The sequence below is a fragment of the Octopus sinensis genome, unplaced genomic scaffold, assembly GCF_006345805.1.
Source record: "Octopus sinensis unplaced genomic scaffold, ASM634580v1 Contig10079, whole genome shotgun sequence".
Classification (NCBI taxonomy): domain Eukaryota; kingdom Metazoa; phylum Mollusca; class Cephalopoda; order Octopoda; family Octopodidae; genus Octopus; species Octopus sinensis.
Genome location: NW_021831989.1, coordinates 602133 through 627973, shown reverse-complemented (window position 1 = coordinate 627973; position 25841 = coordinate 602133). Strand labels below are relative to the sequence as shown.

Below are 25841 nucleotides of genomic sequence, written 5' to 3'. Positions count from 1 at the left end.
TCTCAGGCTTATGCTCGTTGAAGGTTAGGCCAATTTCCGAAAAAATGACTTTTGAAACGTCATTTAGAAACACATTAAGTGGCCCTCAAAGAGTGACGTTGTCAAGTACCAAGAATTGAATCCCGAATTTAGAAAACAAGTAATGTGATTCACGTTCACTGATGACGGTTTTACCTATCCCGATCTACCTACACGTTTCTGGGAAATCTGGATTCGCTTTTGTGCGGACCCGGCCCTGCCCTGCTATCTTTCTCCACGTCGGCTTCCAGGAATTCCGCTTGCTCAGTTATACTCACCTCTATAGAACTTAATGAGCTCTCGGAGCTCGGTTGGCCTCGATTTCCTCGCGATTCCTTAAGTTCAAAAAACTGGGACGAAACCTTTGGCTTAAATACTTTACGCAAACTTTGTTCAAAGTCAGATCAACTTCAACTGGCCTTACTAAACTGCGCTTGTCAGCCGAATACTGAGATTGACTCAAAGCACTCCCTATTCCCAGCACGAGATTACTACTGGAAGATTATCATTACAGATCGGTATCTGTTTACGCTTGGGCTTGGACATCTGCCAGCTTCATCCCTATCGGTACGGGTCCACAATTTCGTCGAACGGCAAGCACGCATTGTTGTGTAAGAAGAATGCCGGTAAAATTCCTCGCCACACTCAACTTAATGACGTTGTCATGAGGGCTCTAAAGTCGGCTGGGTTCCCCTCAACTCTTAAGCTAGGTGGCCTTTTTAGAAGCGACAGATAGAGTCCCGACTGGATGACGTCCTTCCCTGAAAGGGAAGGAAAGTCCCTGCAAATATCTTATGTTACCGAAGACAAAGTAGTCTTGTAAATCAATCATTTTAACTAGGACCACAGTCCGGATATCGACAATCTATGACCATGCTAACCTGAATTGACTTCCAGAATTATTGTTAATTTAAATTTTTGTCTAATCGGTAAAATAGCTACGTAGTTTTTTCGGGAATTGCTGTAGTAAATAATTTTTATGAAAAAACACGAAATTAAACAGTTTAAGTATTTTTTCTCTTAATTATTGTGTTGATAATCTCCTTCTGATCAACAAAATCAAAAACATATGGAGCATTCATTAAAGTAGCAATACTGCCAATTGCGGTAACAAGCAGAAAAATATACAACTGAAGTCGATCGAATACTGAAGCAATATACTTCCAGTCTTCCCTCACTGCGTTATATTCGTCTTGCTCATATAAATGATGAGCTATGAAATTGATAGAATTTAAAGCGTCTTCTGCAGTTGAATCTCGTCTGACCAAGTCAGCCGGAAAAAATGGAGAAGACTCGAGTGGAGGGGACTTTTCAGATTCCTGGGTTTCAAAACTTTTTGGTGAATATGAGACAAAATTCTGTTTATCCAATTGTTTATAATTGTTGTTGCGTTCCATTGCACTTTGATAACGTTTGGTATGGTCAGGTCGTTCCATTAGCAGAATCCGAGGAAGATATTTAAGAAAAATAATCTTGAACCATTTGGACATTCGATGTGTCCTCGGAGTCCGGAAGTTCCAATTGATGAGAATGACAGTCACAAATATAGTAAAAATGTTAAGAATAAACGTAAAAAGAAGATATGTTGAAATCAAAGGAATTGTCGAGGACGGAGGCAGAATCTTGGACACCAGAAGCAAAAAAACGTTTATAGAAAATAATATAGAAATCGATAGAGTAATCTTCTCACCAGCATCAGCCGGTAAATAAAATACAGTGACGCTGAGCAGTGCAATGAGTACACAGGGAATAATAAGATTGCTAGAATAAAACAACGACTTTCTTCGTATGACAAAACGAAATACAACTTCAACATGTTTTCCTAAATCACTATTTATTCTTTTTGTTATAGTTTCGTAATCGATGATATCCCATACTTGGGAGATTCGATAGTCATTTAAATCTGCATTCACGTCCAAAAAGTCAAGTTCATCTGGATTATAAGTCCAGGAACCAAATTTCATTTCGCATATTTGTTGATCAAAAGGAAAAAAGGACACATCGATTGTACAAGATGACTTATAAATGGCCGGAGGAACCCAGAGAATAAGCCCAGTGTTGTAAATAACCACATTCGACATGAAAGATGGTTCATAGTTTCCGTCGGCACTTGATAATTTACAATTTTATAGAAACTTATTAAAAAGAACAACATCGGGTGTCCAAACAAACGAGTGATCCACGCGGACTGAGCTTACCATGTTGTACTGTTCAGGATCCCACATGAGCTGAAAATCCTTCCAGTTCTATAAATACAACTAAAAAGATTGTGAACAAATGTGAGCCAGACATTGGATTTCATTATTTGATTCCTTTCGTCCTAAAAATTAATTTTCAACGTATTCACTATGTTTATAAGCTGCTGAAAAGCCAGACTGAATTGGACAAATAGGGGGGTTGAATGATTGGAAACAGGTCGGACAAGTGGGTTGTACCTCTGTTTTTCAAATAAATCGTACAATAATCTGTGTTCATCTAAAAGTGTAGAGATTAAGAGATAAATCACACATACCATTAAGATTTTCGACCATGAATCCTCCCATAAAAAGATCAAAAACTATAAAGAGCGAGAGCATATTCCCGTGAATTCTAATTCTAGAACGAGTAAAAATCATTAAGTATATATAATCTAAATCAAAGATCTGAACGATTTAATGACACAAACGTTATCTCGACAATTATTGATGTCAAGAAATACTGATTATAAAGCACTCTCTATTAAAATTTGCTAAAGTCAGCTACATATCGACAATAGTATTATTTCCAACAGTTCAATCAACAGAGTGTACATTAATACCGTTTAATAAAACTAGTTCAATAATTTTATTCAAACATATGGGCTATATCTAATCAATCAATATATCTTATAAATTAAATCAATATTCCTCTAAAAATGTCCAGGTTTAATAGCAACAATCAAAAATCTTTAAAATATCATTAGTCAAGTAAAAAATAATTTTTTTATACTTTTGAAATAAAAAAAATATTTAGTTGCCAATATCTACTAATAATCTTGATCTTGATTATACAATAAATCAAAATGATTAATATTCATAAAAATGTAGTCATATGAAATATGTTTGCGAATGATTAGAAGTGGCCTTTACCGTTTATTTTCCAATTTTTCATATTTTTTTAAGTTCATCATTATAATATCAATTTATTTGAACACATTATTTTATTTAAACACTGAATAATTAATCGCTCGGTCGACGGATTTCAAGGACTAGTCACGATCCAAGAGAGTTTTCTTGGCTCCTGGAACGTCTGTCGATTGCTGTGATCCGAGGGAACGGCTTCGCCATTCGCGAGGCTGGTCGGGTGTCTCGTGAGGCCTTTAATTAACTTAGATATCTTTAATTTCTTTCTTGCTTTCATAACAAAAAAAAAAATTAATAAGTTAGGGCAGTGGTTCCCAACCTGGGGTTCCGCGGAGCCAGTTTTGGGGTTCCGCGAAATTTATTATATTTATTTTTTAATAGTTTTTAATTATTAAAATATATTAAACATCCACACTTATATCTTGTTTCTCTTTTGAGTTAGTTGGTCAATTTTATAAGATTTTTAATGAGAAACAATAATTGCATAAGAGATTCCAAAAAATATTCAAAAAAGGTTTTTTTTATAATTATAATTTTAGAAAAGAAAATATGATGAAAGCTACCTCTCATATGGGTTTTCTCAGAATGGATCTGATTTACCACATACGGCAGAATGTGTAATATGCCATCATATAATGTCTAACACATCTCTTGTTCCTGCTAAACTATCAAGACATTTATTGATGAAGCATCCTCATTTAAAGGATAAAGATATTTCCTTTTTTCAAAACAAATTAAATGCATCTACAAGGTGCAAGTTGGAAATGCCCAATTTTGCGAAAGACGACAATTTAAAATCGACCAGAGCATCTTATGAAGTATATAATTATTTTAATCAAACAGGTGAGTTATCTTGTAGCACGTTGTGGAGAGGCACATACAATTGCCGAAAATCTTATAAAGCCATGTTCAAAAAAAATCATCGAGTGTATTTATGGCGAACAAATGTCGAAGAATCTGGATCTTGTTCCTTTGTCAAATAATACTATTTCAAGGCGAATTCAGGAACTTTTGGAAATATTTTTCGGGGTTCCGCGGACCCCAGCGAAATATTTTCCGGGTAAATTTGATGACGATTGGGTTCAAAACCCATTCAAAGTTAAAGTAATACCAGCAAATCTAACATCAATTGAACATGAACATCTTATTGATTTGACATCAGAATCAGCGTCATATCAGTTATATAAAAATGAATCCCTTTTTAATTTTTGGAGGGGATACATTTCAAAATATCCAGATATCTCAGAAAAGGCTATACGTAAACTATTACCTTTTCCAACGACTTACTTATGCGAGTCTGGGTTTTCAATATATACATCCACCAAAACAAAATATAGAAATAAACTCAATGCTTCCGCTGATATGAGGATACAGTTGTCAACAATAACTCCTAACGTTACACAACTATGCTATGATAAAAAATTACCCCAATGTTCACATTAAAATTGTTTTTGGTTATTACTATTATGTTTTAAGTGAAATTATAATAATTGAATTGGAGGGGTTCCGCAAAAAATAAATTAGCCCAAAAGGGTTCCGCGAGCACCTTAAGGTTGGGAACCACTGAGTTAGGGGAAAGTTCAATTTGAATTAGTCGCCGAGCGGATGGACAGGCAATTTCCACAAGCGATATCCGTTGGAAAAAGAATCAAAACAGGTCACATTCCATACAAGGGCAAGTCCTATCTTAAACGGAAATAATGTAGACCAGTCAGGATGTTTTCCGTCACTACGGTCCAGCCCAACTGGTTCCAGTACTAAATTTATTCGAACAAATTTAGAATAAAAGCAATTATTTTATGTGCATATCTTACTTTTTACAGTCAGACTCCCAAATAGGGGATCAAATGCCTCGAAAACAGGGGTTTGTTATTATTTTTGAATTAAATCAATAATAAACATCAAATAATATTTTTAACAAAATAATCCGTTATTTTAATTTTAGTTTTAGAGTTTTACCGGATATTATGTCACGAGCCTAGGGCCTAGGCCGTTACCAAATCTAGGTGGTTACACTTATAGATTTAGAAAAAAATTCAAAAAATATACGAAATCTATTTTAATTTTGTCAAAATAAATATTATAGCACGTTCGCGTTAACAATAAACAGTGTTTGTGGTTTTGCTTGTGCCATGTTCTTAACTATTCAGTGTATCAAATAATCATGGTATGGCCGAGTTGTAAATTCATCTCTGTTTATTAGAATTATTTTTATTAACAAACAATCAATACAATTTATGTTATTTAATTTTTTAAATTCTTTTCATACGGGTCTTTTTCGTGGTTCCATCCTCCATTGGAACTTTGACCATATTGTGTGGGAGGATTTCAGTTATTTTACAAACTTCTTCGTATGGACTCTCGAATTTCTTGAGTGCAAGTGAGGGATTTGTACCATAGTCTCTTTGAATCCTTATCTCAATTTAGTATAATTTGAGTCCATATCTCCATCCATCTCTCCACTTATCCATATCTCCACTTATCCATATCTCCACATAAAAACAGATAATAAACACGCCTTTATGTATTAAAATTACAATTTTGATTATTTTTATTGTTGATTTTAAAAAAGTGCCTCAAAATATGGCGGCGCCCCAAAAATGAGAGGGTGTTCCAACCCTGTTGTCTGCCCCATTCTGGGGTTGGACTGTACTGCACATTATTGAAAATATTTAGATTTCTAAATATCTAATAATTTAAATAGTAATTTTTTAATATTTAAAATCAATGATTAATCTGTTCAATATGCACCTTTTACCTCGCTTCAATGTTCGATACTTGCACCCCACGCTGGCATATAAATCAAAATTTGTCAATCGTCACATCGGGCCCAGTTACGAACAGATAGAGAGGATGTTGAGGTCGGTCGAAGCAGAGGTAGAATATTTTGTACAATATTTAAGACTCTTGAGGACCTTGCTTCAAAAGCAATTCCTTCTGATATTCTAATCAAAAAACGGCTCAAACTCCCTCTAGAACTAAGTTTTTAATTTTTAAAAAATTTAGATGAATACCAGGCTCTAAAATATGCAGAACTCCTGTCAAAATCAAACAAGGTTTATCGTTCATTTATTGGAATGGGTTACCATAACTGCCATGTCCCGACTACTATAATTAGGAATGTCCTTGAAAACCCTGCCTGGTGTACCTTATTGATAAATTTTTGAAGGTACACTGCATACACTCCATATCAGGCAGAAATATCTCAGGGCCGTCTTGAGGCTCTTTTTATATACCAGACTGTTATTTCAGACTTGACAGGTCTTCCAATTTCCAATGCATCGCTTTTGGACGAAGGAACCGCCGTGGCTGAGGCAATGGCCATGGCTCATCGGTTCAGTTTAGATTCAATATATATTTAGTATTACAAAGAGGCGGCATTTTGTTGTTGACGAAAATATGCACCCCCAAACTATGTCGGTTGTTTATTCTCGTTCAAAGTACACTGTTTTTTAATTATAGATTATTTGGTTGGGAATTGTCTGTGCTACCTTTGAGTAACTTTAGTCAAATCAATGACATTGCTGCTGTTGTATTTCAATACCCGAATACTCTAGGCGAAATTAAAGACTATTCTTTGCTTGTTTCTAAATCGAAGGAACAAAACGTGATATATTCCTTAATTTATTTTGAGTAGATTGTAACAATTTGTGCTACTGACTTGCTTGCACTCACTCTAATAACTCCCCCAGGAGACTTTGGAGTTGACATTGCTGTTGGATCCTCCCAACGACTCGGCCAGCCTCTTGGATTTGGAGGACCCCACGCAGCCTTTATAGCTTGTCGGAGAGATTACGTTAGAAGTCTACCTGGCAGAATAATCGGAAAATCTATGTAAGATTGGTGAATTATTCGAGCACTAAAGACGGAGAGGATAGCTACAGACTAGCCCTGCAAACTCGTGAACAGCACATTCGGAGGGGATCGGCTACAAGCAACATATGTACATCTCAAGCATTGCTTGCGAATTTATGTGCTTTTTATTGTGTATATCACGGGCGAGAGAATCTTGAGACATTTGCTAAACAATCGAATTCAAACGCGAAATATCTGGCCGAACGTAAATATCAGCACTTTAAAACTATTAGAACTTAAGAAAGGTGGATATGAGATCATGTCTAATGACTTTTTTGACACTATTGCTGTCAGGGTTGACCAAATGAACTGTGATCAAATTCGAGCCAGGGCAATACAAAATGGACTTAACTTTCGATACAACTTTAATGGACACGTAAGATTTTAACTTATCTGAAAAAGATCATTGTTGCGTTGGACGAGACTGTAACTTCCAAAGATATGCAAACAATGTGCAAAGTGTTCGACGTAGCGTACAAAGTAATTTAATGTTCCCTATCTTTCAGAATGAGGCGTGGACTGCCACACCTTCGACTTTCGAACAAAACAACAAATTTTCTCGGAAAACTGATTTTTTAACAGCGCGAGTCTTTAAAGAGTAATAATTTGAGTTAAATAATAAAAATAGTTATAGGACAGAGACAGAGTTTATGAGGTTGCTAAAACGGTTGGAAAATAAGGACATTTCCCTCGTCCATTCGATGATAACGTTGGGATCCTGCACAATGAAGCTGAACTCAGCCACAGCCTTGACTGTAACCTAAACCAGCATAATCTAAAGCCCCTTTCTTGGGAAGGTTTTAGTGCAATTCATCCATTCGTCCCTCACGAACAAGCATCTGGCTACATTCGTCTAATTAAAGAACTTGAAGACTATCTCTGTCAAATCACGGGATTTTCTAAATTTTCATTCCAACCAAACAGGTTGAAGTTTAAATCAAATTATAAGTGGTGCCCAGGGAGAGTTGGCAGGACTCCTCGCCATTATTCGGTACTTTGAAAGTCGGAGAGAGACTCAGCGGAAAGTTCATTTTGTTTAGACAATTCAGATTTGCCTCATTCCCGAGTCCGCACATGGAACTAATCCCGCCAGTGCCGCAATGGCGGGAATGGAAGTAAAGATTTTAAGAACATGTAAAAACGGCGGAATCGATTTCGATCAACTCGAGGATTTAGTAATGAGATAAAATTGACGTTTTTAGTGCAAGCGTTTTGGAGAAAGAATCGCCTGTCTGATGATAACATATCCCTCAACTTTTGGAGTATTCGATAGCCAAATTCAACGGATTTGTCAGCTCGTACACAATGTTGGGGGAAAAATCTATCTCGACGGTGCAAATCTGAATGCACAAGTTGGCCTTTGTCTTCCGGCCGAATATGGTGCGGACGTGTGCCACATTAACCTTCACAAGACATTCACGATTCCTCATGGTGGCGGGGGGCCCGGAATGGGACCTATTGGAGTGTACTTATCGGTTTATTACTTAAAGTCGGGAGGATCTCGTACCCTTTTTGCCTACAGACCCACTGAGTGGTGTTCCTGGTTTTTCAGTTTCGAGTGCGAACTACGGATCAGCTTCTATTTTGTTGATTTCTTTACTCTACCTAAAAATGATGGGGGCCAGTGGTCTTTCCGATGCCTCTAAGATAGCACTTCTCAACGCAAACTACCTTCGAGTCCGTCTGGCCCCTCATTACAGAATTCTTTTCCACAATGATCAAGGTATTTTGGAGTCACTTTGGTAGGGTTCTGTGCACATGAGTTTGTCATTTGTTTGGAAGAGTTTAACAAGTCGGCTTCTATCGAACCAATAGATGTTGCTAAAAGACTGATGGACTATGGTGATTCTTTCTTTTTAACACGAAAGGATATCATGCTCCAACTGTGGCTTTCCCTTTGAGAAGTGTCCTCATGATAGAGCCTACTGAATCAGAGTCCTTGGTAGAATTAAATAGATTCTGTGATGCCATGATTGGTCTATTTATCTAGAGTTTTTTTAGGAATTCGTTCAGAAATCCGAGATGTGGAAAATGGAAAAATAGATCGTCTTTGCAATCCAATCAAAGTACTTTAATTTTATATTAATTTAGATGTCCCCTCATACTGCACGGGTAGTGTGTTCTTCGCACTGGGATAGACCATATTCTCGTGAAGTTGCAGCATTTCCATTAGTTTGCGACTATTTTTATTTCCAGGGAATTAATAATTCTCCTAACAAGGTGTGGCCCGCAGTAGGACGGGTTGACGATGTGCGGGGTGATAGGAATTTGATATGTACTATCCCTCCAACCTTTAGCTTATATTTGTCATTTATTTTGGATTCTTTACTAAACTTGGATTCTTTACTAATTTATTCCAAACTATTCATAAAATTAAATAACATTATTTAAAGTTTTTTTTGTAACCTGGAAAAAAAACAGCCTGATGGAAAGTCCAGTGGGTATCAACAAAAAGGACACGCTCATAAAGTTGTCCAGAGCAGGGACCTCCGAGGCACACCCTTCATATTCGTCTACTTAGGAAGTTGGTGATTCATAGTTTGAGTTTCGGCGGAAATTCAGTTTAGAATATCTTCCTTATAGGAGCTTCCTCGAGACAGATTCGAAGGCTTTGTGGATGTCTACGGAGCAAAGCAAGGTCTTTTTGTTGCTTGTAAAAACAGCACGAATGAATTCCGTTAATGACTGTAAGTATGAAGAAGTGGATTTAGCTTTCTTGAAACATTGACAAAAATTAAAATTATTAAATTTATTTTTGAGCCCAGGTTGAGCACCGCTGGTCTACAGACACTTTGATTACCAAACGGTTTTTGATTTTTTAAGTTCAAGATTTAAACAAAAATACAGTTTGATTTTTTACTAAACTTAAATGAAACAAATGATATAACTTATGCTGGACAATTAGCTTAAAAAAATTAACAAGTATCTCAACTTTTCTTAAAAGTGAAATCAAAATCATGGAGAAAATTATATATAAACATTTAATTTTATTTCAGATACTGACTTGAAGCTAGAAAGCAATGTCAAGGTGCAAAGTAAAAATGGCTAATAAACCAGTGTGCCAGTAGTAAGTATGAAAATTCTCTAATTGCAATGTGGATTATATCAAGAAAACATTCGAATTTGTTAATCATAAATTGTTATGTTAAGAAATTCAAGGTCTCTTCATAATGTTTACTTGAAAATGTGGATACTTTTCTGAAATTGTGAAAATATCGATGAGTATTTCGTCTTTTTATCTCAAAAAGACTTAAAAGTTTATAAATAATTTGACTATGCTAAAGAAATAAAATCCATGAATGATTGAGCGGGAAAAGGAGAAGAACCAAACGAAACCAAGAAAACAAAAGAACCAAGTTTTTTGCTGATTGGAGTCTACTTTAATACGAAAGCAGATGTCCCATCGACAAAATAATGATTCCTTGCACGACTATTGATTTAAGTGGTGTAACAATTTTCAATGGATCGTACAGATCCCTCCAACTTTGGGGTTAGTTTAGATTTTAAATCCAAGCCATGTGCCGATCTTAATAAATATTTTCACGTTTTTTCCAAAAATTCAAAGTTTTTTCCTTCATAGCTTTTGAACCATCCTTAAAATCCATAAATCAGGAAGGGCTCTATTCAGGCAGAGTATACGTATAGGAAGGTTTCCGGTTTCAACCGAAATCGTATACAGCATTGCAGTAGTTTTGTTATTTCTGTTGATTATATGAGTCTAACATGATCCAGATGCATCCACAACTATTCCAAGATATTTTAGATTTTCCACGGATTTTATAACTCGATGCTAATACAAGAATCAGGTTTCCTTCTGTTCTTGCCAATCCAACAACCAGCACTTTTTCAAAAGATAAGGACAAGTATTTATCCTGACACTATTTAGCAATTTTTTCAAAATGACGAGAGTGCTTTTCCATTATATTGATTTTTTCATAAAAACTCCATAATTAAAATATAATCTGTGTAAATGACTATTTCCATGTTAGAATGATCCATTTGAGGAATGCCGCACATCACACAATTTATTTTATTTGTTTAAACACCAAGATCATGGTGAAAACCGAGAAAAAATCACGTAATTTTGATGCACTCTACTAGGGACCTCACTTGGGTAGCACTCAGATTATACTTAGCCGATAAGTAACCTTTTATGGTCCAAATATAGTACCACGCACTTTTTCAACAACAAGGATGGCAGCCTTCCTTTGGGATACACTTGACCCACTCCACAAGGTGTCGTGCATTTTAGTAAGAATTTGTTTACTAAAGTGGACGATGTTACTCAGTCCACGTCCTAGCTCCCTACAAGACAATTATCATTTCTCCTTATTGCTTGCCAACACGTGGACGTGATTCTTTCGAAGTACTGTTTGGACAACAAGGTCCCATCGTACTCATTTGGCTCAAATTTCGATCAGGCCAACGTAGTATTTTAGCAATGAGATCGCGTGATGAGTTGAAAAATTTCATTTGTCAGAATAGAATTTTCAGTGATCACAAACAAGATTTTAATAAATATCAGACCTGAAAAATGATATAATCTACCAATGATGTTGCTCTCTTTAGTCTCTGTGACATGCTTTTTGAGTATTCAAGAGGAGATATTTCTAGTAATTGTCAAAGCCTAAAAATTTTTTACAGTTAAATAATTACAGAAAAGAAAAAAGCTCTAACAAAATCATCAGGAATAAGGTTGTTACAATATTTTAATATTACATACCCTGGGAAATTGGCCATGATGTCAGAAATGGTTGTTTTATTACATCTTCAGATGCTTCAATCTGATTCAGACTTTCCTCGCTATGTCATTTTATTAAAAAATTAAATGAAACTAATTCAAGTGACGACGCATCCTATGAAATATAAAAACGTATGAAAGTCGAAAAACTTGACAAATATGACCTCCTTGCTTGATACTTTCCCAAATCCGCAATAAAAAAATTATGATGTTGTAAGTTTTTTTGAAGTTTAATAGATTGGTGGCAACGTGCTCTAAAACATATGCAGAAAAGCTACAAGTAAATGTTCAGAGCATACATTTGGTCAACAATAACCAGAACATACTTTTTATTCCAAAAAACATGACAACTTGAAAATGCTAGGGTTTCACGATCTTTTTGAGATAAGAGAGTCGACAAACAAAACAAATTCACAAGGGTTCCTCCAAGAATAACACTGGTCTCTACCGCCATTGGTTTCATCCAGAAGTCTTCACTAATGGAAGAGTATTGATTTTATTTCTCTATAAAACTTTCTTCAACTGCAGTATTAAAATACTTTGCCAAAATTATAATTTTTTTGAAATTTAATGACTTTAATAGCATGATAGCCTTTTTAAAACTGCATATAATAGAAATAACAACTTTAATGGATTATTTTATTTACATTAAATTATTTGTTTAAGGATAATAATTAAGACATTAATCATCAATGACGTTTGTAAACATTATAATGTTAAAGATATTAGTTAGTCAATAAATTTAGCTTAAATTTATGATTTATTAGTTTTTTCAATTCCATAGATTTTAGACATGGTAGGAGGGAACTTTTCTAACTTGCTGTAGACTACTCTGGTATCCTAAGAAATCACATTAGATCGATCAGAAGAGTAGATTAAACAATAGAACTTTTTAAAATCAATAATGAATATTTTTTTAAGAATACCTTATATTTCCACCAATTCAGAGGATAACAAGTAATCATGTTCATATAAACGAGATTCTTTTTAAAATCTTTTTCCCAATTTTTTCTTGAATATACTTTTTTCACATTGTCAAGGCGTTTCAGAATATCACTATTTTCACTTGAAATAGTCGCTGCAGTTTTCTTATTACTTTCCGAATTTAGGCTAAAGAAAGTTTATATTTAATTTTTATAACCTTTTAATAGAGTAAAAAGTGGGCTTAAATGATGTGCTTTTATAGTTATTTATTGAATTTAAAATTTTAAAATTCATTTTGTCAATATTATCTTGTTCTTCTTTTGCAAGCTAAATGATTAGTATTTATTCTAACCCTAGTTTTTTTAGAGGGAGCCTTCAAATGCGGAACATTTAGTGGAGGTTTATTATCGACGACATGAGAAGCAGATTTAACCTGAAACAAATATTTTAATAAAATCATACTCTACATCTATGCTCTAAATATTTCAGATCGTCCCATTTTTTTTGCAAATATTTGTTATGACTTGGCGCATAAAGATGATAAGCTTTGTGCATTTAAAATAAATACAAGTAATTTTATAATTTTATTATGGTCTTCCAGTGGAAAAACATATATTCAAATTTTCATATAAATATAATTAATAAATAATTCAATAAATTTTTATGATACTGATGAAAATTAAAAAAAATTAGTCTAGAAAAATTTTTGAATCTGTTGACTTAAATGCTGAAATATTACTGAACATATTCAAAAAACCTCACTAATTTGAATCTAAAATTGTGTTTTTATTTTAATTATCATCATTAAAGTATTAAGTTGGATATGCCTTTCGTTTTTATCATAACCCTTATCTTCCCTGCTTCGCACAGGCACGACAAACACTTTATTTTTAGTAAAGAGTTAATTTTTTTAACTAATCGTAGATAGGGCCTGGAAATGATCTTTATTTGATTTCTGTTTCGCAGTGGAAGGCCACTGATGACGGCGTCACTTGTCAAACCCTCTTCAAAGCATCGTAGATGCAATGAACCTTCCACCAAATGGACAACAGCTAGCATTTAAACACTGTGCCGCCTGATCAACATAGACCTCCAAATCTTCAAAAATGAAGAGATTGTAAATGCCCTGGCAGCCTCCTATCAATAACGTAAATCAGGGAGAATAAGAGGTCTCTTTTAAACATTTGTGCCTCAAGGGGGGAAACATTGACAAGATTAACCCCATCCTCTTCTGGAATCAAACCCACAACGGTTGTTTACAGCGGGAATAATATACTTTCTAGGTTTTTTTCGTTTTAAAAACAAGTATCATTTAAAAGCTGTCTGTATTTTTTTAACGGTATTAATAGTTTATACCTTTACTTTAAATAGTTTAAATAGTTTGTGGAGTCATCCGGAGTCTTTGGTCCGGAATCAATCGCTTTCATTAGGAAACTTGGATCCCTGATCTCGGTTCAGACGAAAGATAGAAGGGAGACCGAATGGCTGTTTCAACGCCTTTCAACAACCGTTGTCAGGGGTAATAGCCACGCTATCCTTTCTGCTCTTAAACAACCTTAATTAACCTATATTTTCTTCCTTTTGTTAAAAAAATACATTGATAGAAAAAAAAAGTTTAAAAAAGCTAAAAAATAATCCAAAATAAAAAACATAATAATGAAAAGAACTAACGAGAGTGTAACAACTACTTACGGAATAAATTCAAGACCGTAATAATAAATTTTTCTAAAATTAATATCGTTAACTGAAATGCTCGATTAAATCAGGCAGGTATTTTGCAGATGAATGGCTCTGTGAAAAGTTATTTTCAATCTACCTAATAAAAAAATTTTTTAGACGACACTATTGCTTTAGCTCACAGTATTAATTCAAATAGCTGCTTTTATAGACGCATATACCGAGGATCCTCAAATAGTACTTTTACATAAAGATTTAATAATTTTTATATCCAAAGAGAGAGTCAGTTCTAAACTATCAATTATATTATTAGACTTTTAAATTTATTGATTCACATAATTCAATTAATATTTCCTTAAAACTCAATATTTTAATAAAGGGATCTAAATATTCAATCTGCCAGTCTGTGGTCATTCGGAAAACATTGGAGAGTATGCTTACAGAATATAAGTTTGGCATGTACCCACCCGAAGATCGTCAAATTACCCGGTTTGCAAAGGCAACGGCGGAGAAAGCTTTTCCTAATGAGACCATCTAATCAGACTCGAGAACAACCATAAAAGTGGCCTGCCCTGTAAAATAGGTAAGTGTGCCCGTTGAAGACATTGGCTCGGGCTTGAAGAGGAGGGAAATCGACTGAAGGCAGACGCAATAATTAAAAACTAATTTTATCTGGTTTTTTCAATTTTGTTGTTTTGTTGCTGTTTTTCAATCTTTATTTAAGTACTTTACTTTCAAAATTCGATGAGTTCAAGCACGACGTCAAACGAACTTGTCCACCTTTTTCCCAAGACGTATCAATCTGTCGATGCAAAGTTTAATCAGATCAGTAACGGTGAATGTCTTGATTGCTCAGGTTTAGTATAAAATCCATCTGCCATGCTTCGGTTTTATTTCCTAGATTTTTGTGATAAATCTCTACAGGCTTCTATGCGGTCAACTGTTCTTAAGAGGATTGTGGAGAGTATCTTGTTTGATGCTCGCCTATCCAGGTCTTTCCTGACATTTAGTCAGCAAGAGGCGCTATACTGCACCTTCTCGGAGGTTTACAGTGCCAGAGAAGAGGAGGAAAAAAAGGGAGATCCGTGGAGTGCCATCCTCTGTTTGCTTTGAAGGTTCTGGCAAATAATTAGTAAATTAGTTTCTTTTTATTAATAAAGAGTAAAGTTACATAATCTTTATATTTTTATACCTCCGGTTATTTGCTGGTTGGGTACGTTCCATTCATTGTGACCATATAACATTGTCTACCAATTTAGATTTTTGAGGTTTTAAGAAAGAGTATTTTTGTTTATTACTTTAACATATTTGATTCTCCCGCATATATAATTATAAAATTTGATGGAATTGAATTAAGAGGGATATATATAACTAGCATATCCAACCACGATAAAATGTACCGTTCATGTTTATAAAAAGTTTTGCAGTCTATAAGGTTTAGACTTTCGAGTATGGACTTATTTCTTCAAATAAAGAAATTCCATGCGAAATTAAACATTTTCCTTTTATAGGAATATTCTAAATTCGGAAGTAAACATTTCCACATCAAATTTAGATTCAGAGCTCTCTGTAAGATATTCCAGACATTTATAAAAATTTGTCTTAGTCTCAAGTGGGCAGCTCCCTAACTGACGTCTGTCGTCCTCCCTTGAGAAAACAGCTACCCTTAGAGGACTACTAGAGGTAATATCTATTGGGACTCTACATGCAGAAAACAATGGCATTCGTCTTGACAACGAATTTTATAAATTTATTGTTTGAAAGAATTAAATTATTTTAAATTCAATTTCTAAAGAGATGAGCGGACTGGCATAAAAGTATTAACGACTTGAAAATGTAATAACAAGTTTTTAATAATTTTACAATAATAATTAATTAATCATTTAAATATTTTAAATATATAAAATTTTAATCTTTATACGAATAAATTAAATTTAACGAATCGTAGTGTGCATTTGTTGGTGACCTTTTTTATTTAGAAGAAAGCAAAGATGCAACTCATCCTAAGATGTATCAAAGAGTCTTTCAAATTCGAAAACAAACATTTGGACCTCTCAAATCAAATAATAATCGGTCGCCAGGCTGACGGAAGTTCTTGTCCAGAAAACGGACTTTTCGAATGTCGAGTTCTTTCAAAAAATCACGCAATAATTTGGTCTAAAAATAACAAAGTAATCCATTTTAATTTAATCACAGGTATACATCAAAGACACAAACAGCAGCAACGGGACGTTCATAAATAACCGCAGAATTAATCACGACCAGGACAATCAACCTGCTTATGAAATCTTCCACAACACAATCCTCCAATTCGGAGTCAGTGTAACAACACCTGATGGAGGTTATTCCCCAAACAATAATTTCCTTAGCATTCCATCCATGTGTAATCTGCAAAGTCGACTTAAAAGAAAAGTATTGTTTTTTATTTATTTTAGTCAAAATGAAGAAATTGTGGTCAGCAATGGACTACTGGGGGAATTGGAGATGCTTGTCGAGGAAGTGACGACGGGACATGAAAACGTGGAAAGACAATTGGAGTTATTCGAGTCCAATCTGAGTATTTGGGAGGATTCAATTAACTTCCATCTCAAAGTTTTTAAACTGCTATATTTGTCAGGAAAACATCAAGGTCAATGAACTTGTTCTCAGGATTAATTATTTACACGAACAGTTATCATTATTCGGCCCCAAACCACTAACTGGGCTTGACGAGGAGACTGTGATTTCCATGGCAGCTAAGCGTGAAATGATATACAAAGTTTTTGATACTTTTGTGATTTTTAGTCACAATTGGAATCTACTTTGAAAGAAAAGGATGAATTGTCGATGGATTTGGCGAATAATGACGTATTCTTTATTTTTTTGATTTGAAGGTTAAGATGTCGTCTTTGCTGAGACAAATTGAATCCCTTAATGACTGGAATTCCAAATATAAACAGGAGATAGAAATCAGCGAAACAAGACTTAATAATCTGTTTGAAGAAAGGGACAAACTCCAAAAACTTCTTAATGTTTATTTTAAGCTGTTACTCACAGAACTCTGAGGAGACTGTTCGCGAGCTTAAATCCGTAATAGAGGAATACGAACAACGTACATTCCTACAAGACAATAGCGTGACTAAACCAGCATTTATATGTGAGAGCGAGAATGAAGACTGTCTCCCTGCAAGACATGGCAATTTTAAATTTGGTATGTACTTGTTTTGATCTGAAAGTTACCGTACATGATTTGACTGCTCTTGAGGAAGGAAATGATGAAATATCATCAGATTGGGTTGACAACGTGACGACCCAATTGAGAGTTGAGTTGGAATTGGAACAAACCAAGTGTGCTATGTTATCTGGTTGGTATTTTTCTTTAATTTTGTAGACCAGGTTAAGAACTTGGTTGAAACTGTTTCCGTACTTAATAGTCGAGTGATACAGCTGTCTTCTTTCTCACTGGATCATTATTCTGTTGATAAAGAGTCGCCGATCGTTCAGAATGATGACCTCGTTACCAACGAAGTCAGACATAGAGTCGTTCCTCCTGTATGATATTTTTTGATTATTGATATAGATTGACATACTCAAACATTCTAGTAGTGACAGCTTAGTCATTGAACTAGAAGCCAAGGTTTGGAAATACAAAGTTCCTTTTTTGTATATATAATTTCAGATTATGTGTCAATTCTTTTTGATACTACTAGTAATTTGCTTATTATTTACTGCTTTTTATTAATATTTCATTGTCGATTATCTTAGATCCTTAATTAGCAATTTTTTTTCCTGAGTAGTTAATTTATGGAATTTTAATTGCGAATAAAAAGAGATCATTTTTATCTCTATTAATTTCAAAGAATATTTAAAGTATTAAAGATAATTGCCCAAAAACTAAGATCAAAAAAATTGTCAATGTGCAAAGTCAAATCTATCGATTTATTATAAAAATAATCTTAATTAGGAAAAGTGTCAGGATGCTAAGGACTTGTAATTAAATCTTTGAATACAATAACAAGTATGGATTATCCTTTACATGGATCTATGTTTAAAAGGCATTTTTAAAACCGATGGAGCACCAGCAATGATTAGCTTTGATTTTGCCATTAAAGGTAAAATTAGACTGGCTAACGAGAAAATGAAACATTTGTATTGTATGGTACATCGATATGCACTAACTGCAAAAACACGACCTTCAGATTTAAGATATGTTCTCGATGATGTCGTACGGAATCTACTTCAAAGTTGATGGATAGTTGATGGCTATCCAAGCTTGCCTTCTGGAGAGATGTTTTATCTTGTATAAATTCACTCAACAAATCGCTTCAGGGAAGTTGATTTTGTGGATACAATTAAGTTTGTGAACTGTTTAATATTAACTATTAGTGCCGTTGTTGTGAATTTGTCAAGATTTTGGTGTGAAATGTGTTATTTTTATCCTTCCCTGAGCCCAAATTCATTAAATTCGTGGCTTATTGTTCCGACAACGTATTTATGCAAACATGGCTTTTCAACACTTTTCAATATGAAAAATACTCATCGTGTAGATTGAATATTGAAGATGACATTGAGTATGTTTGTCGATAACTGAACCTCAAAATGATAACATTGCATAAAAAACAACTTCAACTTTCTTATTAATTTTATTTTCTTTTTAATAATAATTTTGACAAAAAAATTGTAAAAATATGTTGGCGGTCTGCAAATTTTTTTATGCAGTCACAAGGGGTCTGCAACCAAAAAGATTCTCGCTGTCACCAATTCGCATAACCTTTTGTCTCTGGCTAGGATTCGAATATCGTCTAGGTCGTCTTAAAATTCAAGCTTTCCTCCCATCCTCCGATAGTCTTTTTTTAGCCATTCTAATAATGCATGTTCTGGCCTCCCACTGAACGTAGGCCTTCCATTGGAATTAAAGCCGCGGATTATTGAAGAATAATAAAGAAAAACATGTAATTTATGGAAATATCTGTCAAATATGACAGCATTCTACGTATATCTGTCATTTTGATGAATCGATCATGCTATATATAATATGAAATCCACTTATCTGAAATGAAACAAGTTTTAAAGTCATATTTATGTTTTTAGTCGGAAATTAGAATATCTGATGAATATATAACAAGTATATATTTTCTATTGTTTCATTAAAAATCACAGCAAATCTTATCTGATATTATCTATAAAAGAATGAGAATTAGTAATTGCGTATTAAATAATTATTCTTTTAATAAATATTACGAAAAATTTCATTATTTGTATTAATAAATCAGAAGTAAAAAACTCTTTTTTTGAAATCGACAAAAAAAACGGAAAAGAAATTCCACTTAAAGAATTGACAAACGTTTTTAAATCGATTGGGCATAATTTGCGTCCTGAACAAGTAAAGAAATGGGAAAATGACATTGACTGCAACGGTTTATGTTATCAAGCATTTGTTTTAGATAACGGAAACATAGAATTCGAAATGTTTATAAATTTATTAGAGAAAAAAATACGAGAAGATCAAGAAGAAGCTGAACTAAGACATGCCTTCAGGATGTTAGCAAATAAAAGAAATCAAATTGATGTTGACGATTTACGGTATATACTTAAATCTCTTGGGGAAAATCTTTCTAACGATGAAATCGAGGAAATGATTAACGAGACTGATAAGGACGGATCAGGAGAAGTAGATTTTAATGGTTGAAAACAAATTAAATCATATATTTTAGAGTTTTATTCGTTAATGCAAGGAGACTAAAACTAAAAATTAATACTTTACTAAACTGATTAAAATCCGTATTAATTTTTTTTAATTTTCTAAAGAATTATTTAGTCAATTGAACGTTGTCAAATTATAAAATTAATTGTGTGGTTATAAAATTTCCTATTGATAGAAAAATATTTTTAGAAAGAAAACTCAATAATTAAAAATGGCATGCATTTGTCTTTGTTTTTTAAATAATATTTTTTTATCATCTGATTCTGCCACTTTCTTTAACAATCCAAAGTGTCAGACACTGCCAAACACCTGACAGATGTTCCAAAAGACCTCCGTTAGGCAAGCCTTACAGTTTTTCATCGTGAAGCGAGAAAAAGTGAGCTGTTGATCAACCAGGTCTAAATCCTCATTGTTCTTCCGCGAGTAAATTATTTTGTTCGGCGTAAGCCGATAAACGATTGAAAATGATTCATTATATTATCTTCGAGATTGTGGAGATAAGGCTAATTGCTCTATAACTTCAGCCTATGTATTCAGTTTACCAGGCTTTGTGAGCATTCGGACGATTGTTCGCTTCCAGCCAGCTGTGACATGACTATTGTCTCAACTGGCATTGAATAGTTTTACAAGAATACGAATCAGACATCCGGGTGCCTTCTTGAACATCACCATAGAGATGAAGTCAAATCTAGGTGCATTGTTTTTATAACTTCTGATCGCCGCGATCGTCTCTTTCATGGCATAAGGGTTCATCTATTACATATTTTGAGCAAAAATTTTAGTCGACTTCGTGAATATTTCCTGAGGCAGGAATGACGAAGGGTCCAACTGCTGCAGGCGGAACACCTCCGGGACTTTCTCAGTAGGAAAAAAAGATTCATCTATCGATTTAAGAATGATTTTTCTCCTTTCGCCTTTGTTCCAAGGACTGACCAGGGATGAAGAGCATAAAGTTACGTCGGATGACGTAGGCTTATCAGTCACTCTGATGGAGTTCTTGTTTTCCTCGATGGATCATTCAAAATTGTTAAGGAAACACTGTTTATTGTTAACCCGGTCCTTTCCGGTAAAGGAGACGCCGTTCGGAAGATGTTGACCACCACGAGTGCGGACATTTTTGTGGTCAACGAAACGAAGGTAAAGGCTGGTCCGTACGTAGTTGATGGCTACAACTGCTGTCACATACCATAAAAACCGGGGTCAATATACAAGCCGTATCTCCCTTTGCAAAGTTCAGGTTTATGTTCTTGTAGCCTACGTTTCCTGACAGTCAATAAATATTCACTTGAAAGCAGGTCATAGTTGGATTCCCCCACTTTAACTTACATATTTAGATCTTTCTGGTAAGGTTTTTAATTTTTTGTTGGTTAATTTATGCACAAAAATTCTATAAATTTTTAATTTGATTTAAAAAATATTATTATAATATGAACGTTGAACTTATAGAAGTTTGTGGTTTATCTCAAAATGACGATTGTAAAGAACAACCTAATAATGAATTTCTACAAAATAATGATCAAAATACTCAACAAATACTTAATTTCTCGGTTAATTGATTTTTACCAATAAATAGGATTCGATGAAGGATTCGGTTTCCAGCTACATTGAACAAGATTCGGCATACGGAAATGAAATCCTATCCGTTATTCCTCGAATTAAATAAACCATGTCAAATTATTGTTTCTAATTACTAAATTCATTATTATTAGGTAATCAATAATATTGATTTATTGAAATCGGTGCCAGACAACTCGCCTAGGAAGAAAACAATAAAAATTTTATATGTTAGAGAAAATTTATATGTAGGGGTAAAAAATAAATATCAGCAACGTTTTTTCGTCAATGTCCCTATCCTTATTGTAAAGATAGTTGTCCAAAATTACCACCTCACTCTTTCTTTGGCCTAATATCTTTTTAATTGTAGCCATTTATTAGGATTTAATTTAATTAAAAATTTTAACAAAAAGAAGAATTTTAAATTAAATTTTTCATAAATAGAACTTTTTCAATTTTTATTTTTACAAAAAACGTCGATTTGAACTATAATAAAATATCAATTGACAATTTTAGAAATAAAGATTTTGTGCTACTTATCGGTCTTGACATTATCAATTATAAAGTTTTTTTATCCCCTACCCCGCTGGGGGCAAATTATAAAATGATGCTTACTTAAGACGGCAAGTCTAACATAGATTGATTTTAAAAATTCATGTTATTCTAAAATTCTTTTATTATTAGTTACTTCTAAAAAATCGTTAAAATTATTTTATTCATGCTTTTAAACCCAACCCTCAAGAATGAAAAAACAAAAGAAAAAGAAAACTATTGAAATACAAATTTTAATACCCCAAGTATACATTTTTTCCTAGGCGAGTTGTCCGTCCTTGTTATTGTCGAGTTCCAGGATACATTGCAAAATCTACGGAAACAGCAAATAATAATGGACCCAAAGGATCGGCCCGCTGTTCACCACAGGAAAATGAAATAAAGGAGTCACCCCCAACCAAAAGGCGTGGGTACCTATATAAAAGAAAAATACATTGCAAAAATGAAGAAATTCTGTCTTTACAATCCTTAAGTAAGATGTTTTCTGTTGAGAGAACTGAACGCATTCTCAACATCCACTTTAAATAATAGCCGGAGGTGATTCAATAAAACACCGGGATACGTGAACCGAGGCCTCGCCCCCACCAAAAACGTCAACGCCCAACTGAATGGGCTGGATTTTGTCACTAATAAATGGAATTACCAGCTTGCATCTAAATTTTGCGAACAGACGGCGGGAAACGTTTTCGACAGCATAGGCCTAATTCCGCAGTCTTTTTTCTCTAATGCTGTCAGGTTCGTAGTGAAGAAAAGCAGCAATCTAGCATGCTCAGATATATCCCCGCGGAGAAATAAGTTACATAGCTTGGTGATAGATTGTGAAAGACAAGGAAATGAGGTCGATTAAGTGAACTGAACGGAGACCGTCAATACCACCACTACTATTACCTCTGAAAGCTTTCAGAGAAAACAAAAAGTTTTGGATAGACGAAAAAGCAATCGAGACCCATCAGGAGTTTGATCACAAAAGTTAGGCAGATTGCCAGTCGGATGCTTAGAGTTTAGGATTTTGACTACATCCGGAGTAATGGAATCAGAAGATGAAAAAATACGGACCGCAGAACAAACGTCGTGCGCCATTAGGCAGGAGTTGACACGTTTGCGTAGTCAAATAAGGTTGTCTTTATGAATGGTTGGAGTTGATTTATTGCACTTGCCCATTAGAGGAGGCAGAATGAAGAATTTATTCTGAACTTATTTATATTTTCTTTGATGGGAAAGGAAAGCGATTTGTTCGAGAACGAACCTTGAACTTGGAGAAAAGACAAATATTACAAAACAGAAAAATCGGTTCCAATTCGGAATGGTCTGATCAAAAATGACCGACTCTGTTGAAGTCGACAAAACGGGAAGATCTCGGAATTCTGATGGGAATACGATCTCCGCTAGGAATATGCCTTCGTCTCGGACTACCATGTGTAACCCCTACCCTTGCCGGTGTGGATCAACGATGGACACATACGGACTCCATACTCTTTCCTGCAAGAAAAGCGCAGATCATATACCTCATAATCCGGCTCTCATTCTAAAGGCCTTCAAAAAGATGGCTATCCTTTTGTCCGCAAGACAATTTGTCTCGACTGTGGTGATGGAAAAAGGTCTAATGGCTCTACGTGGTTGGTTTTTAATATTGGTAAACCATTAGTTTGGGATGCCACATGTGTTGATACTTTCTCGAAATCTGTCATCAACGAATTCGCCTCTCTACCCGGGTCTCATGCTAATAGGGCTGAATTTACAAAATTATAGAAATATCAGTGCTTGTTATACAGCACTAGATTTTGCACAATTGTTGTTGAGACTTCGTATGTCTTTGTAACAAAAACAATTAATTATCTCAAGAAACTTGGCCACCTTTGTTCATGACGTTCCTAGGATCTTAGGGAATTTACTTTCCTAATACAAAGGATCCTGTTGGTCGTTGTGTGCGGGGACAGTTGTTTCATTCGGCTTGCTGGTCCGATTAAGTCAATTTCTAAACGCTTTTCTCTTTTTTATTAACTATCGACAATTAAAAATTCAGATATTAATTAATGCAACTTCTCCTTCTAGTGGCTGCATCGTCATTTCGCAAAGTGATTCAGGTAGGCAATTTCACTCTTGAGTGATAGATTAATTTCAGCTTTTTGGATAGAAGGTATATTTTCTTATTTTTCGATCTCCACTTGATGTAAGTTTTGGAAAGATGTTATCTCAACTTCAGCAAAATTTGATTATTTATCTTGTCGAAAGAGATATGGGAATAATTCTCCCCGATCAGAAGGGTTATTTTCATATTTGCAGTTTAGAAACGTTTTTAATGGTCAACAAGAAACAATGTAACCACTGTAAAAGAAAGTTGATGAGCGTTGATTATTTAGCAACGAAGTGCGGAAGTATCCTTTACCATGATTACTCATGAATGCATAACGAGGTGGTGAGATCCCTCCATCTTCTGCTCTCCAATAAGTATGGCGGCGGTCAATCAGTGTGTGAGAACTCGAAGGTGTGCATTAGGTGGATGCTCCTATACGCACCTCGATTGTTGTTTAGCACAACAAACCAGATATTGTGGTCCACGGTAAGAGCGCACCTGTTCCTTGCAGAATTTTGAAATATGTCCAAATTTCTGACATCTGAAGCACTTTGCTTCTGGTTTATTAAACCATCCGAATGAAATTTTTTTGAAACCGATCTTAATTCCCAATCTGTCCAGAGAGTGGGCTTCGATCTTATTCTGCATTCTGAGTTTTGCCACCGGAAGTGGCACCCTTTTACATACGAATCTCTCTACCTTGAAACCCGGAGAGATTGAACGGGATAGTAGGTTGACTAAAGCATGGTCTGTTACTCAGTAAGGCGGGTTTCGTATAAATTTGTTCTGAGTTCTGCGGTGTCAGTTGATGGTCATTATAAGGGCAAAAGGGAGATTCCCCCCACAGTCCTGGATAGAGTCGTTTATGTCCTCTGCATTCTTTAATAAAAGTTCGTAGGGATCTATTATGGTGTCGCGAAATGCGGTGGGAGATTCACAAATTACATTTGCGACTTGGATCGGACACACACAAGGGCTCTCCCGGACGAGTAAGGGGAACATGCATTTTGCCGTCCCCTCGATCGAGTCCGACCGCTGACTGGCCCGCTGACTCAAGATCGGCTTTTACGATTTTGCTGAGGGCCTTGTGTCTGTGTGTCCTGTCTACACTCATCTTGCAGGACAGTGGGAGCACAAACTTCCAAGCGACGCATGTTGTTGAAAGTGTTGGTGATATTCAGCTTCATCCCAATAAAATTAGTAGTAACGAGTTTGCCCATTGAGAAAATACCCCTCGTTCGCAGGCATGAACAACTCCTTCGCAGCCGCCACGTACGCCGATACCGACTTAGGTGCGTGAAAGCTCGGTCCTAATTATCATCGCAACTCTTCCGGCAGCGACTTTGCTGCGGAGCCTTCTGAAGGAGTTCCCAACTGCAATTGGGTGGACGCCTCCGTCAGGTTTTTGGAAAGCGTGTAGACGGGCAACGAAAAGAAGATGCTTTGCAAAGAGTGTGATCCTTTCATCAATGATCCTTCAAACAAGTTTGGTGATTGAACTCGAGAGGCGCGAACCAGATTCCCCGATGATCGCTAAGGTCATGTCCTTGTGCTCATTTTTTGATCGGGATTATTCATACCCCTCAACTCTTTGCACACGAGGAGAAATCTCAACGGGATTAGTGGCAGCAAGTATTGAAGAAACTTCTAGGCGTTTTTACA

General features: G+C 35.0%; 1 protein-coding gene and 1 pseudogene across 1 annotated transcript; one reads left to right on the top strand and one right to left on the bottom strand.

The window, feature by feature from the left end:
- Nucleotides 1-1022: 1022 nt before the first annotated feature.
- LOC115228268 (acetylcholine receptor subunit beta-like 1) lies at nucleotides 1023-3748 on the bottom strand. Its single transcript, XM_036498892.1, has 3 exons — nucleotides 3727-3748; nucleotides 2358-2493; nucleotides 1023-2127 (listed from the first exon to the last, which is right to left on the bottom strand). Exons 1-3 carry the CDS (start codon nucleotides 3746-3748, stop codon nucleotides 1023-1025), a joined length of 1263 nt encoding a protein of 420 aa, XP_036354785.1.
- Nucleotides 3749-4064: 316 nt separating this feature from the next.
- On the top strand, nucleotides 4065-17853 carry LOC115228267 (annotated as a pseudogene).
- Nucleotides 17854-25841: the final 7988 nt, after the last annotated feature.

Excerpts from the sequence above, each read along its gene's own strand:
- LOC115228268 (XM_036498892.1), bottom strand. The coding sequence starts at position 3,748 with ATGGCATATTACACATTCTGCC. Across the intron at positions 2,494-3,726 it reads GGCATATTACACATTCTGCC|ATGAACACAGATTATTGTAC; the intron begins GTATGTGGTAAA and ends CTACACTTTTAG. Across the intron at positions 2,128-2,357 it reads CTTATAAACATAGTGAATAC|TGCCGACGGAAACTATGAAC; the intron begins GTTGAAAATTAA and ends TAAATTATCAAG.